The 16,424-nt window shown below is 39.2% G+C and overlaps 1 protein-coding gene across 2 annotated transcripts in view; it reads right to left on the reverse strand.

The window, feature by feature from the left end:
* The window catches only part of LOC136874847 (proton channel OtopLc), a 164,294-nt gene extending 152,116 nt beyond the window's left edge, over positions 1–12,178 (reverse strand). For both annotated transcript variants that reach the window (XM_067148526.2, XM_067148525.2), the window contains exon 1: positions 12,126–12,178. In XM_067148526.2, coding sequence (XP_067004627.1) covers positions 12,126–12,146 — 21 coding nt within the window. In that variant the 5' untranslated portion in view covers positions 12,147–12,178. The remainder of the gene's footprint in view (positions 1–12,125) is intronic.
* Positions 12,179–16,424: the final 4,246 nt, after the last annotated feature.

Raw genomic sequence — 16,424 nt, forward strand, 5'->3', positions numbered from 1 at the left:
CTCAACAGTTGGCTTTTGCATCACGACAATGATCCAGCACATCGTGCTAATGTAACAATGAATTTTCTTGCCAGATCAGGGTTGAATGTGCTTGATCAACCTGCATACAGTCCTGATCTTGCCCCATGTGACTTCGCACTCTTCCCAGAAGTGAAGATGAAGCTGAAAGGGCGGCGTTTTTCACCCGACGAGGAGCTTCTGGCAGCATGGGATGAAGAGTGTGAAAATGTAACCGAGGGAAAGTGGCAGAGTTGGTTCAGTGACTTGTTTCGAAGTATGGAGAAGTGTATTGAGTGTGGTGGAAATTATTTTGAAAAAGTCTAAAGCGTTCACTCACGTTGAAAAACTTTCCTAGTGCCCTTTGTACTGCTGACTGGATACTTCTGCCTTTTGAAGATCCTCACATTCACACTCCGCTTGTTAATTAATGATTCCTGGAATATCCTTTTTGGAACTATACATACTCTTGCATTTTTCATTAAAATTTGTATGATCGCCAATTATGCTTGCCATCATGTTATCCTTAGCTGACTTCTTTGCTAGATTCAATTTCCTAGTAAGTTTCTTCAATTTCTCCTTAATTCCACAGCCATTTCTAACTCTATTTATTTCCAACCTGCACCTTCTTCTTAGTCGCTTTATTTCTCTGTTATAATAAAGTGGGGCTTTACCATTCCTTACCACCTTTAAGGGTACACACCTGTTTTCACATTCCTCAACAATTGCTTTAAACCCATCCCAGAGTCTGTTTACATTTTTTATTTACCGTTTCCCACCGATCATATTTACTTTTCAGTAACTCACGCATGCCTGTTTTACCAGCCATATGGTGTGCCCAGTAGTCCTACATTTAAGACCTACCTTTCTGCCACATTTATTTTCAACTACGACAAAAACAGATTCGTGTTCACTAATACCATCTTTTAATTCGATTTACTCTATAGAGCTCATTTGGTTTTACCAGGACCACATCCAGATTATTCTCCCTTCTAGATGGTTATATCACTTTCTAAATCAGCTGCCCTTCCCCATATTAACTTACTTGCCATTTGTTGGCCAGGCTTCCTGTCGTTCGCATTACCTTTCCAATTGACATTTGGTAAATTGAGATCACCTGCTACAATCACATTCCTTTATATATCGTTTCCCACATAGCTGATTATCTTATCAAATAATTCTGAATCAGCGTCAGGGCTACCCTTTCCCTGTCTGAACACTCCAAAGACATCAAGTTGCCTATTATCTTTAGAAATGAGCCTTACACCTAGAATTTCATGTTTGTCATCTTTCACTTTTTCGTATCTTATAAATTCTTCTTTCACCAGAATGAATACTCCCTCCTATGTCATTTCTATCCTATCTCTACGACACACACTCCAGTTCAGTGAGAAAATTTCTTCATCCATTATATCATTCTCAGCCATGATTCAACTCCTATTACAATAACTGGTAAATATATATATATTAAATTAATCCTGTTCCTAACTTTACAGTAGGCCTACTTCTACTATCTCTTACTCACCCATTAGGATCTAGAAATCTCATTCCCAGTTTCCCACATTCCCACCCCATAGTCTCATTTAAATCCCCAATCATTTTCCAGTCAGTATCGCTTCTACACAGTATTCCACCGTAAACAATCTCCGCTTTCTTCAACTTCACCCGTGCTGCATTTACCAGATCCCACACATCCCCAACTATGTTGGTACTTATATCAGCTTGCCTTACGTTGTTGGTACCAACGTGAAACACTATCACCTTCTATGTTCCCTCCTCCTTCTCTTCTAATTTCCTCAACATCTGCCTTATCCTAATTTCTGGATAGCACTCTACCCTGTTTCCCTCTCCTCCACACACTTTCCCTTCATGTCTAATAATGGAAGCCCCCATGGCCAGAGCCTCAACCCTATCCTCCTAATTTTATCCCCTCTCCTCTTGGTCATCCCTATCTTTCCTTATTGCTGCAGAAACTACTTCCTCCTCCCTTTTCTCTCTCCTACGACCCTGTTCCATCTGTCTTTTCCTATGCTCTACTTTACATTTCCCTTTATTACCTTTTTCCTTTCTCCTCACTTCCACACTTTTCAACAACCGTTCCCTGTTCCTCATTTTCCCTCTGTTAGTCTATCTGCAATGACTCGTACCGTTTTCTCACAGGCCCCTGTCCTGAATTTTGATACTGAATCTCCTTCAATCTACTTCCCCTTATAACTTTATACCTACGCATTTAGCTTTGCTCGTTATATTTGAGTAGTTCATGCAAATTTCAAACTTCAATTATAATTTCAATTTGTGTATGTCATTAGTAATAACCTATTGCAATTAGTATACGTATGGATGTAGTTTAAACTGATTGTAGTGTATTTTAGTATCTTATTAGATATTAGTGCGCTTATTCTATTATTGTTACATATTTGAGTAGTATAGAAGTAGCTGTAGAAACTCTCTTCTATAATTCTGTTGTTGTAATTAGGATAGGCTTAACTTCAGTTTAGAATTTCGTAATTATTTAGTATTCCTTTCCTTATTCAGTATTTAACGGCGGTTTTCATCCTGTTAGGGTGTTGTAGGATAACAATTTAGTACAACTAAGTAGTATTGTAAATTAGTAGTGTATTAATTACCTTATTGCCGTGTGATCTTTGTGTATTATCCTAGACAATTTTCCTTTCCTTTTTTGTGTGCATAGATTAAGTTATTTTATTTTTCCTTCTCTTTTTATTATTCCGTAAATAATGGCTAAAGAGTGCAAGTGTACGAACTGTGGGTGTTGCCAGGCATTAAGAGTATAAGGGAGGAATTGGATTTAGGGACATAACAGGTGCCTGCGATGACCACAGAAGGGATGAGATGGGCGGGGGCTCACGCACCAGGCCTCTCCGGCGGTCAACACCATTATTATCAATTTATGTCATATTATGTCATGTATTATGTCATATTATGTCATGTATATATTAGTTTTAAGACCGCAGCAAACTATTTGAATAACAATAATAATACACCTCCATTTCTTTCATTCACCAACCATTTTTTCCCTCAGTGGGTTGGGGTGGCAGAATATCATCCACAGTATCCCTTGTCTATCGTAAGAGATGACTAAAAGGGGCCCAGGTGCTCTTAAATTATTTAAGGAAAGGCTAGATAAACAACTGATAGGTTCCTAGATGACTGCTCTAAATGCATATCAGTGTTAAATCCTTGAGTGTTTGATTGATTGGTTGAGAGAGCTCGGGTTGGCGACCGCGGAACCCTTAGCTGAGTCGAAGCATTGCTTAGACTCACTTCTAGCAGACACCTTGCTTTCCACTCCACCTTTTTCTTCATTTTTCTCAACCCTTATTAATTTGTATTTACCATTTTCACATTCTTTACCAGAGAAAGAACCACTATCACAAAATATCATCATCATCATTAGCGATCTGGAGTCTTTTGAAGTCATTTAGCGACAGAATTTCAAAGATGGCAACTAGCGACTTCGACATATTTTACATAAAATTCTGACGAATTTTAATTTATGATTTGATCAATTTGGTGAGCCACGTAGTCAATACTATATAGCATTGTGCTTCGTGTAATCGCTTGCGGAAGGGGGGGGGGGTGCTGCAATATATTAATCTATTAATTTTAAGTAACGACATCTGAAAGTGTATGACTCATTCATACGTGTGGAGAATGAGCTCATATTATTTTCGGAAAGCTTATCAGGGACCGTTCGTCCTACTAACTAACTTGCTGTAAGGGAATCGAGATAGGTAATTTTAATTTCCCTGTGATGAGTATGATAATTTCTATGGCTCGAGGACTGGGTATTTTTGCCGTCTTCAGCATTAGAATTCATGGATTTGAAAAATACGTATTTCTATTTTTCGTTAGAGTTCATCTATTCACTTATTTAATCGATTATCCATCCGGCGTAATTAAACCGAAACAAGTATTCATGACGCATCCGATTATTTTACGCGATATACCTGAATATTTGAAAATCATTCAATTATTCTTATTATTTATTCGATTATTAAATGTATTCGAATATCCTACCATCAGTAGGGTGGGCATTTATCCATTCAAAGAAGAACTGACCTTGCTCCTGCGTTCTGAGACTGACCCAGGTAGAGAAACCTACTCTTACTAATTCTCTTCTTGGAATTCGTGAATTTGGAGACTCATGTGTTTTGAGTCCAGTGAAAGCTGGACATTAGGAATGGAAGAAAAGGAAAAACTTGAGGCAACTGCAATGTGGATATGGAGAAATATGCAGAGGATAAGTTGGACTGAAATGAAGAGCAATACTGAAGTCCTTAGAGAGATGGGAGAAGAACGGAATCTGATAACTGAAATAGAAGAAACGGAAAATAAAATTTATTGGTCACATTTTGCGGCATGAGGAATTCCTTTGTAAAATAATTGAAGGAAGAATTGCTGGAAAAAGAGGAGGAGGACGACCCAGAGGGTCTTATTTCAAGAACCTGCTTCTGAGGATGAAGTGCAAGACCTATGCTGAGTTGAAAAGACTGCTTCAAGATAGATATCTGTGGCTCCAGTGGCAAGGTTTAGCCTTTAGAATATGCTGATGATGATGAGTTTTGAGACTCGTGAGTTTTGAAACGACATGCAAGAAATATTTTATTACAAAAATGCACGCCGCAAGACGTGATGTCGAAAATTTGCTCTAATTATTTCGTAAAAGAGATCGGTCTGTTTATGTGTAAGGGAGTGTACAATCAGAAGAGGTGGGTGATGATAATGGATTTAAAGTTTACCGTGCTCGATAGCTGCAGTCGCGTAAGTGCGGCCAGTGTCCAGTATTCGGGAGATAGTGGATTCGAACCCCACTGTCGACAGCCCTGAAGATGGTTTTCCGTGGTTTCCCATTTTCACATCAAGCAAATGCTGGGGATGTATCTTAACTAAGGCCACGGCCACTTCCCACTCCTAGGCCTTTACTATCCCATATCTGTGTCGGTGCGACGTAAAGCAACTTGCAAAAAAAAAAAAAAAAAAGAAAAAAGTTTCTCATTCCTTACGCGGAAGGTATAAATCTAGTCGCTTAGAGGGTAACGCTTTCACCATGGCCAGGAGACGTGTGGTGACCTGAGGTGATCTCAAGGATGAAGGAGAATCATCGTAGTACTTCTACTAACTGTTTTCATTCCTAGCGTATGACTCCCTGTCTCAGGCCAGGAGACGTGCTGCGGTGATTTGTGGCGCGGAGAAGGTGAGAAGAGAGCAGCCGTGGCGTATAAAAGAATCTGCCCCTGCATTCGCCTTAGTGAGGAGATGAGGAACCACGGAAAACATTTCCAAGGACCGCTGCCAGAGGGACCAGCGCACGGCCAGAGATGTAGAGTCGAAGTCAACGTTCAGACAGAGCCACTCTTCTTGGTGTTGTTCGCCGGATATGTTGTCCACTCGTGTTTACTACACTCAGCGGCTCGTTGACCCCTGGATTATACAGAGGTGTGAAAATATTAGACAAACCATGACTCAAGTTACCGTTATGTCTTATTTGTTTTCACGACCTATCTACAATCTACCCTACAGCCTTTCCTTGAATTACCAAATGTGCGAGGAATGGATAATGTATACAGATGCAGAACGACACCTGTTGAGTTAATAATGAATGAAGAAAATAGAATATTCGGAATCTGATCTTACACTTCAGTAAAGAACTTCTTTAGTTCCGACATTGCCATGCAATGTTTCAAACTAAATAATGTCATGAGATTTTTATGCTAGATATAGTCGATGCGAGTATTCAAGAGTATCATGAAGAATAAGATGAATAATAACTGAGATAAAGACATACCTAGAATGTAGCATCAGTCACAAGATATCAAAAAATACGAAATCAAAGAAAGGAACGATGAAGAACATACAGCAAAGCAAAGCAAAGCAAAGCAAAGCGAAGTCATCTCCGTACAAGCCATGAAGGCCCCTGGAGGTGTGGAAGGTGAACGCTTCCACTATCCGTAACCTCGGCACTTGTTGGGGTAGAGTTGTTAGCTCTACGCCCGGCCACCTTTGCCCCCAGGAATTAACCTGGTACTCATATTTTGTGTAGGCTGAGTGAACCTCAGGGCTATGTGCACCCTCGGAAGTGGAATTCTCGTTTCTTAAATTTTACGACTTCCTGACGGGGATTCGAACCCACGTCCTTCCGGGGGAACCGTGAAAGAACATACAGAGTGTCTCAAAATATGTGCTCACTCTTCGACTGTCAGTAACTGTAACAAAATGGAGCACCTCCCCACTACCATCATGATGTACGGGCCTATCTCGACGCAACGTTTCCGGAAAGATGGATTGGACGAAGAGACAGAGTCTAATACCCCTCGCATTCACCCGACTTGACGCCCATGGGGGTACGTCAAAGATAAGGTTTATGTCACAAAATCAGCAACAGTCTGTGCGTTTCAATAGGAAACTGGAAGGCAATGTCTCCAAATTCTAAATGAATTGCTGCAAACAGTTTGTGATTCCATACCCACAAGTTATCAGCTCTGTCTAGATAGTGATGGTGGTCGGTTTCAACATTTGCGAACAAGAACTGTGCAGTACATTTGTTCTCTTCAATTGAAATCACTCCATATATGCTTAACCTCTTAACATGAAAGCCCGAGTATACTCGGGGTTTTATATATTTATATAAAATAAAATCCCGCATATACTCGGGAATGTCGCTCATTGGTCGGTACCTAATTTAAAAGTCCGAATATACTCGTTTCTTGTTGTTTCTCAATATTTCCGCCAGATGTTTATAAAATTATTACTTTAGAGTCCTATTTTTGCAAACAGATGTCTCTGACTCAACCGTAGTGGATGTCGGTGACTCAGGCAGTTCGTTTTCGCGGCTTTCCAGCGATGTAGCATTGTGTGTTGATCCTTGTTTTAGGGAATTTCATACAGCCACAAACATTTGAACAGTATTGAGTGTCATGTTGTATTACTTGCCATCTGTTTAGTGCTGTGTTATTTATTTTGAACCCGTAAAAAATATCACGAGTATACTCGGGATTTTAAAGCAGGAACTTTTTGGTGGCTTATATTTCATTGTTAAGTTCGAAAAATGTATTTTTATTGTTACCACTGTCATTAGTTTTCAATAAATAGCCCATTTTAACAACAAAAAATGAGGTAAAAAAGATCACAATTTTGTAAATAATTGGTATGTTAATAGGTTAAGGACTTTGCATTTGATGTCAATACCAAGGAAGTATATGACTTACTGACAGCCGAAGAGAGAGTACTTTTTGGGACATTCTGTATTTATTTGAAAGTAATATTTTATCCTTGTGCTTCTATATTTGTGTAGTATTCTGTATCAATATTGATGAGTTTGTGGCAGTGCATACACCATCCATCCTTGACCGACGCGTTCAGTTCCCCACACTCAACATATTAAATTTAATTCTAAACTTCATTTTTTAATAATTGTTTTCAGCATTATGCCAGTCCACATGTAGATATCCATTATATAGTATTCTCTGCTTTTGCTGATGAAGTGAGGCTAATCGAAGTTAAATTAAGTTGAATGATGCATGTTTAGCAGATATGAACTTACTTTAGTCCTATATTTCTAATAATAAGTAGTATGTATTCTCTGTCGATGTCGACGAATTCTACAGATACCATCTCGCCTACAGCGTTGTTGAAATTTTCACTGTTCACACTCCTCGGCACTAAATATTAAAAAATAAAACTCTACGCTTCAGCTTTAGATACCAAAGATTAATAAATATGTATAATGTTGTACGAGAATTCTTAATTGTTGTAATGTCTCTTAAATATCGTATTTTAAATTAGTTTTTGACCTTTTCACTTCCTACGTTCTTTTCAACTCTACGCATACCCGACGCCAGATCTTTTTGGATATTTCGATAAAAGTTTAAATAGTCTTAAAATAGCTACCGTACAATCATAAAAGACAAAATTAACTACAGTTTTCTCTTGGCTATCTTACGATCGAAATAATGGCATGTTTACTAGACTCATAAAATTCAGACTGTCCATCCCTAACAATTCTAAAATATAATGTTCCTTCATGCTTTCTTTACACTTCTGAATACTCGTCTTCGAAGACAGAGAGCTGTCAAAGAAAAACAGAAGGCAGATAATTATCGTCAAAATACGGTAAATAGATGACTCGGCTGTCATCTGAACAGAGCATTTCAGGTGATACTACCTTGTGATGAACAACGAGGCTACAGCGTCAGACTTAACTCGGAAGTGGAGATGAGCGCATTTGTTTCAAATCCGAGTTAACTCATGTTCGGGACAGCAGGAGACATGTTGACATCCGAGTTAACTCGTACATGGGATGGGTTAAGGACTTTATATATTTTAAATCTGAAATTTAACATGCAAGGTAATAAGAAATGTTTAGAAAGATATTAATGTAAGTTCTTGTGGTACTGTTAACTGAACGTTATATGCCATTGATCCAAAAAGACTCACATTGAGGAAGCTCTTAAGGAGGGCGAGACATGTATGCATCACATTGTAATAAAACTAAAAATATTGACTAGCTGATCAACTGTTAAATGTATCTATAGGAATATATTTTTATAATGATAAAGTGTGGTCTCATTGCAGCTCATTCAACCATTTACTGAGTAACCATTATCAGTGACAGACTAATCAGAAAGAACACTACCGGGCGAGTTGGCCGTGCGGTTAGGAGCGCGCAGCTGTGAGCTTGCATCCGGGAGATAGTGGGTTCGAACCCCACTGTCGGCAGCCCTGAAGATGGTTTTCGGTGGTTTTCTCACTTTCACATCAGGCAAATACTGGTGCTGTACCTTAATTAAGGCCACGGCCGCTTCCTTCCCATTCCTAGGCCTTTCCCTATCCCATCGTCGCCATAAGACCTATCTGTGTCGGCGCGACGTAAAACTACGGTTAGAAAGTTAATTTTCTACGATAAGATAGTAAAGAACATACGATTTTGATTGCGTTTGTTGGGGTTTTGAGATATAGTATGTATGTAATATGTATGTATACAGGATCTCTCATATAAAACCAGACCGAACGCACGGTGTTTTTACTCTGGGCTATAGCGGTTGCAATATAGGAGGCGCGCGCATAGTTCTTGACCTTGCAAGCAGCCTGCATGTGTTCGACCTGGCAAGCATGAGTCGCCAGTCTGAATCTCAGCTGTTAACATGGCGAGACAGTTATCATTACAACACCATAATTTCGTATGTAAAAATTCTGTTTTCACGTGAACAGTTATAATTCTTGTTGCTGGTGTGCAGAAAATCCTAATGTGTTTATGAAGTCCCTCATTATGATAGGGAGTTGGTGTTTGGTGTAATGTTAGTCCAAGGACAAATAATTGGGCCTATTTTTTTTCGAGACGACAGTACATGCAGACAGGTACAAATATTTCATTTTGACGCCGTCTTTACATCAGTTATCACAAGAAAAGAAATCGCGTGGGTGGTTTCAACAAGATTCAGCCCCTGCTCATACAGCATAAGATTCCTTTCTTACAATCTCGGAAGTGTTTGCAGACAGAGTGATCAGTGTTGATGTATTTCTCCCTCGTTCTCCAGATCTGTGTGTTTGTGTGAATTTTACTTGTGGGTTAAACTGAAAGAAAAAGTGTATCGAACAAATCCGCACAGATTGGAGGAACTGAAAGAAAACATTGCGAATGTGATCAGAAACATTACAGTGCAGAACGCACTCGCGTCACCCAGAATGTGGTTACCAGGTACAATGCCTGCATAACCAGCACTCCCAGCATCTTTTATGAGGTAAGATTTCATATAAAATTGTATAGACGCTTAAAGCAGGGCGGCCGCGCGCGACATAAGTTCAGCTGAGGCAGGTGCCGTAGCGTACAAACACCGTGCGTGCGGTGTGAGTTTATAAGAGAGACCCTGTGCCTGTATGCATGCACGTATGTGTGTAAAGTATTCAACCCCAAGGCTGGTTTGATCTTCGAAAGTTCTACCATCAGCTGTCATAGTTGGTCCAGGCGCCCCTGAAAGGGCATACAAGGGAAATGAGAAGTGACGTAGTTTCCTACTGCTTTCCTTACCGAACCGGATGTTACTAGTGCATACCAGTCTGCCAAGCCCACTGAAATGCACACACAAACCGATAATATGAGCAACATCAGGAACATAGGAATGGCATTGCTAGTATCGCTCATACATCGGTCACTTTCACATTGTCGAAGCCAAGAATCAGACTGAGACAGGTCAATGAAAGTAACAAATTTGATCTAGACTATACTAGAAAGACTCTGGGAACGCTTGGTATAGCCAGCAAAGGCGATGGTGTCATGATGTTTGTGTTCCTAAAGGACGAAATGGAGAATATTCATGCTGGTATTAGTGTCTCCATATTCGTGTTCTGTGACTGGTAAGTAAGTTGTTTTGCAAAGGCAGATTCTGTTTGAGTACTCCGATATTTCACGTTGCATTGGCATTTCGTCCTGTTTGTATCATGTAATGTTCATAATCACTACCTAAGTTAAACGTGTCTGAATAATATCAATGCCCTACAGTCAACTTTGGAAAAAATCGTTAAAGTTTCGGAATTTGAATTTTAAGTTTTAACACAGAATACGCATACATACATACATACATACATACATACATACATACATACATACATACATACATTACCATTATGGACTGTTATGCCTTTCAGCGTTCAGTCTGCAAGCCTCTGTGAATTTACTAAACGTCGCCACAATCCTCGATTTTCAACTAGTGTTGTGGCCTCATTTAGTTCTATACCTCTTATCTTTAAATCGTTAGAAACCGAGTCTAACCATCGTCGTCTTGGTCTACCTCTACTTCTCTTACCCTCCATAGCAGAGTCCATTATTCTCCTAGGTAACCTATCCTCCTCCATTCGCCTCACATGACCCCACCACCGAAGCCGGTTTATGCGTACAGCTTCATCCATCGAGTTCATTCTTAAATTAGCCTTTATCTCCTCATTCCGAGTACCATCCTGCCATTGTTCCCACCTGTTTGTACCAGCAATCATTCTTGCTACTTTCATGTCTGTTTCTTCTAACTTATGAATAAGATAGTCAGAGTCCACCCAGCTTTCGCTCCCGTAAAGCAAAGTTGGTCTGAAAACAGACCGATGTAATGATAGTTTCGTCTGGGAGCTGACTTCCTTCTTATAGAACACTGTTGATCGCAACTGCGAGCTCACTGCATTAGCTTTACGACACCTTGATTCAATCTCACTTACTATATTACCATCCTGGGAGAATACACATTTGCCAACAAATCGATAGGCACAGAACTTTCATTTACACGCATCGAGACGAGCAAGGAAATTATCCATATCAGCCCTAGGACACTCTTTCTTGACATTGTAGAATAAAAAAATTAAAAACCAAAAATAAAATGAAACACGCCCACGCCGCCTGCAACCCAGTATTCTCAACGAGCAAATACTAATCAAATCACACTGTACGAACACATTTCACTAAAATGACATTCTAACCACAACGTTGATAACACACATAATATCGAGTGTTCCTTATCTAGTTGTCAATTGTTGAGGACGACCACAGAAAAAGAGGTTTAAAGCGTTCCAATTCTGTGATATACTTTCCTTTACTAAAGGAGTGAAAGGATCATCAAATCCGTAAATTATTGCGGATGAGTAAGCAATAAAATCATATACTTCATGCAAAATTAGTGTGGAATATTTTTAAGACCAACTATTTATACTTATTCCACATAATTTGCTCTAGTAAAACATCGATCATCTGTATACAGATCAGTGTAGGATGCCACATAGTTTGCTCTAGTAAAAAAATCGATCATCTGTATATATATCAGTGTAGGATATGCTTTAGTAAGTATTTCAGCACATAGTAAATAGTCTAGAAAATTAAACTCGGACTAAACTAGAATAAATAAGTACATGTTCCAAAATAAATAAATAAATAAATAAATAAATAAATAAATAAATGGAAGTTGTATGATAGGTGGACGATAGCGAATCTGCCACCTGGGCGACTGCCCCAAATGCAGATCAGTATTGATTGATTGATTGATTGATTGATTGATTGATTGATTGATTGATAGTGAAACTTCGTCGTATGCAAGCAGTAGAACACTCGGCTCACTGACAGAACACAGTACCTGATGTTGTAGTAACTCCATCAGCCAATCAGCAACTGACAAGTGAACCTGTCTGTCACTCACTCTACCAGCCAGCACTAATTAGTGGTACTTATAACGATAATGAATTAGCTGTTCCCGATGCTAATTTAGACTTCTAGAACCACTCTGTGAACAGTACGTACAAACATACTAGGTCGTGACGTATGTCTCAGGCTCAACCGCAAAGAGCCGGCGCCAGACCTCCACTGGCTGGATATAATGAAAGTGATCCCCTGCTTGAAACTGAATATCTTTTATGAAATTGAGTTTTCTCTACAAAATTCAGCTAGAATCCATACTTCATCTATCGGTGTGAAACTATACTGAAATATTTAAGGTAAATATGAAGTGTTTAGCTAATTTCTTAACCCATAACAGATATTATTTTGCCAAATATAGTTTTAAGTGTATAGACTATTCATTGTTTTGTGTTAAAATGACTTTGTTTGCTTAAACATAATATTAAATAACTGAACCTTTATAGATTTTACCACAAATACACAAAATGAGTATTTGCTGTACGTTCGAACATTCGTCGTTGCCGGGACAAAACCTCCTATGTGATAATATTTTTGGAGATATGCTGACCCGCAGCACATGCATTATGATGAGCGAGAATGCCTTGAAATTCTTATTCTTCTTTTCCTACCGCTTTTCCCACACCTGTGGGGTAGCGGGTGCGAACTGCGTCCCACTTCTGGGTTTAGCCCTGTTTTACGGCCATATGCCCATCTTGACGCAACCCCTATATGCAGGGATATAATCACTATTTCGCGTTTCTGTGGTGGTTGGTAGTGTGGTATGTTGTCTGAATATGATGATGAGAGTGTTGGGACGGACAAATACATCCAGTCCCCGAACCAGATGAATTAACCAGAAGCAATTAAAATCTCCGACCTGGCCGGGAATCGAACCCGGGACCCTCTGAACCGAAGGTCAGTACGCTGACCTGAGAATGCCTTGACAATATGCACTCAATATCGCACCTTAGATGACAGAACATTACCGGCCAAAGTTTTGACCTAAAATATTTCAAATAGGAGGTTTTGTCCCGGCAGCGACGAAATTTTGAAATCAAGTTAGATATCTACTAGTACTAGTTTACAAAAACACCTTTGTCCAGCTCGTCCGTCCGTTCTACTGGGCCGATTTGATTCATTTTCTGGTTTGTTCTCTCTGAAATCATCTGCCGGTGAATCATGAGGCTTTGATAGGTCTCTTCATTTTAGTGAACTTTGAGTAATCCTAAAATCCATGAATGACCACTCCAGTAATTGCAGATGAAGGCTTACCCTAGCCCGCAATACATTCCTTACTTAGCGGGTTGCATACAGTTAAGGAACAACATTTTTAAGTAAGGATATCGGCAAAGCTGAACGATTAATAATAATAATTTTTTAATGTTATTCGTTTTATGTCCCACTAACTACTCTTTTACGGTTTTCGGAGACGCCGAGGTGCCGGAATTTAGTCCCGCAGGAGTTCTTTTACGTGCTAGTAAATCTACTGACACGAGGCTGACGTATTTGAGCACCTTCAAATACCACCGGACTGAGCCAGGATCGAACCTGCCAATTTGGGGTCAGAAGGCCAGCGCCTTAACCGTCTGAGCCTCTCAGCCCGGCAGCTGAACAATTAAAACTGATGAGGACCATAGGCAAACCTGCAATCTCAACCAAACTTGGTACACATGTGAATACTAACTGGAAAGAAATACCGTGGTAAAGCAAATGTAGCACCCCTAGGTAAAAATAATCAAAATCGACCAATGTTAGCGTCGAATTCATATTTTCCGGGGTCACTGAGATGAATAACGGTGTAAAAGGACATTCCAAAATGACCGAGATAGTAGACGTATGTGTATATGTTCCAGTATAGCACTCATTCAAACTTTGTACACATATGACTATCTGGAGAAAAATACTGTGAGGTTAAGACACCCCTTGCACCCCTACGGTTGGAAGTTGGGAGGGGATGACATATAAAAATCACCAAAAATGTCGAATCCATATTTATCGGGGTCGCTGAGATTAATTGTGACACTTTAAATGTCGTTTAAGTCCAAGTTCAGCATACTGTTGTTGTTATTATTAATTTTCTATTAGCCAAGCTGAATAGAGTTCAATATTGGCTCAGTTCGGTGGTATTCGATCATCTGCCAATAAAGTTAAATTACGGCACCACGAAGTCTCTGAAAAACCAACAAGTAGCTCTTGTTTTACTCATTGTTGTTCTTCTTCTTCCTCTTATCATTATCTAAGATAATGCGAGGCTAACTGCTTGGAAATTTTGATCTTTTGCGAAGATATTTGCTTCACTTCCTCAGTAAATCACGGAAATTTTTGTTATTGCCTAGGTTTATAGCATGAACACAAAGGACTGTCATATCTTGTATTCTGGGCCTGACATACTAAATAACAAAAATGGAGACCATCTAAGAACGATTTTATTCTTCGTGCCCTTTTCTAAACTACTTGGGGTCGGCACTAACATGGATTAAGCCTGAATTTGTGGCCGGATGCCGTTCCTAACGCCAGATGAATAGGGAGGGATGTATTCCCTATTGCCTGTTTCTCTGGTAGTTGGTAGTGTGGTGTGTTGTATGAAAATGGAGATGTGTGCATTTGGACAAACGCGAATACCCAACCCCGAGTCACAGGGATTAAGCAGACACGGCTAAAACAATAAACACGGCTGCAATCAAACCTAGGGCTCTTTGATCCGAAGGCCAGAACGCTCACCATTCGGCCAAGGAACCAGACAAAGCTTCGAGGAGTGATGATATTGCATAAAGACAGAGAGGCTTTGAAAGTCGAAAAAGTTAAAGAATTTTTACGGGCCACAAACCTTATACCATAAGAATAGTAAAGTATCAAGAGATTGGATACGGAACAGGATCGATGAAGCCCCGAGATTGCCACGGTCATTTGAAGTTGTGAGCTTTTTTGAAATATCCAAGCCAATGCATGTGTGGTTTTTGAACTGAAAAGTTACGTCCTTCCGGTCCAGATTCACCGTTAAAATGGAGATTCCGTACTTATGATCAGGAGTCACTTAAAGCTAAAAACTTGCTTGTCGTACATTACAAAATGAAATAATATCATTGAATGATGCATCCATGAGATTACTGCAAGTACCGGTTTTTAATGTTGCCAGAAAGTTGCGAGGACTATTTTCGACAGAAGACTTTAATTTGATTAGCGGATTACGAGTTATTCCTCCAAAGGCATTGTGTTATTTTGTGTTTGTTTAATTGTTTTTCAATTTTGTTATATCTATTGTTGTGTAGTTAAGTATAAGTGTGGGTAACTGGCTGTAGGGATTCTTGGAACTCAAAACTATTATTTTAACTTAAAAGGTATCGGTGGATGCTTTGCTGGATTAGTAAAGGCGTTTAGTTTATCAGGAAGAACGCGGGGTTGATTACTCACCAGAAGGTTAAAAAATTCAGAAATTAGTTTACAAATTCGGGAGATGTTCATGCTATTGGAATTCACTTAGTCTACAACAGAAATGAGTATCAGTTAATCTCTGTGGCAACTGCTACCGGGCATGGAGTTTACTTAATTCCGATGTTATGTACGGTGGAATCTTCTGCCCTTTTCTGCTTTTTAGATCTTCGTGACCTGTATGCAGATTACTTTGCCTTATTGATTGTTAAGAATGGAACATTTTGGAATGGAATTTAATAAAAGAAAGAGATCAACTGGGGCAAAAACAACTGTGTGGGAAGCGTGAACTTAATAAAGTGTCAAAGAAGGACGAATTTTTTTCACAGGAGTTATGATGTTGCAAGTGATCTATAAGATATCTCTGATGCAGTAACATTGTATCACAAGGTAAATTTTTATGGTATATTTGTCTTCAGAAATAAACTGTAGGCTTTTTTCTCAAAACCGATGCAATTTTTGATAATGGAACTGTTTAAACGCAAACATAAGCCTGCAGAGAGTAAAGAGACGGATGGGCAAAATAAATCTAGAATTTCTGATGATGATTATGACAAGAACGGGAAAATATACATTCAAGCTAAGAAAAGATCAAAAAGAGAAGTAAGTTAAGATTCAGATTAAGGTGTATGAATTTTATGTGTGAAATATCTGAAAATTTCAACAAAATTAAATTTGACGGATAAAAATTATTGAAATAACCTAAATTAATGCCATTTATGAAGACCTTTGTTTAACGTTGAATTTTCATAATTTCAAGGACATTCTTGCCATCTAATCTACATGTGTCTTATCACTGAGGGCACTTGAGTATCTAATACAGTCTTTA

This window comes from Anabrus simplex, chromosome 5 (assembly GCF_040414725.1).
Source record: "Anabrus simplex isolate iqAnaSimp1 chromosome 5, ASM4041472v1, whole genome shotgun sequence".
Classification (NCBI taxonomy): Eukaryota; Metazoa; Arthropoda; class Insecta; order Orthoptera; family Tettigoniidae; genus Anabrus; species Anabrus simplex.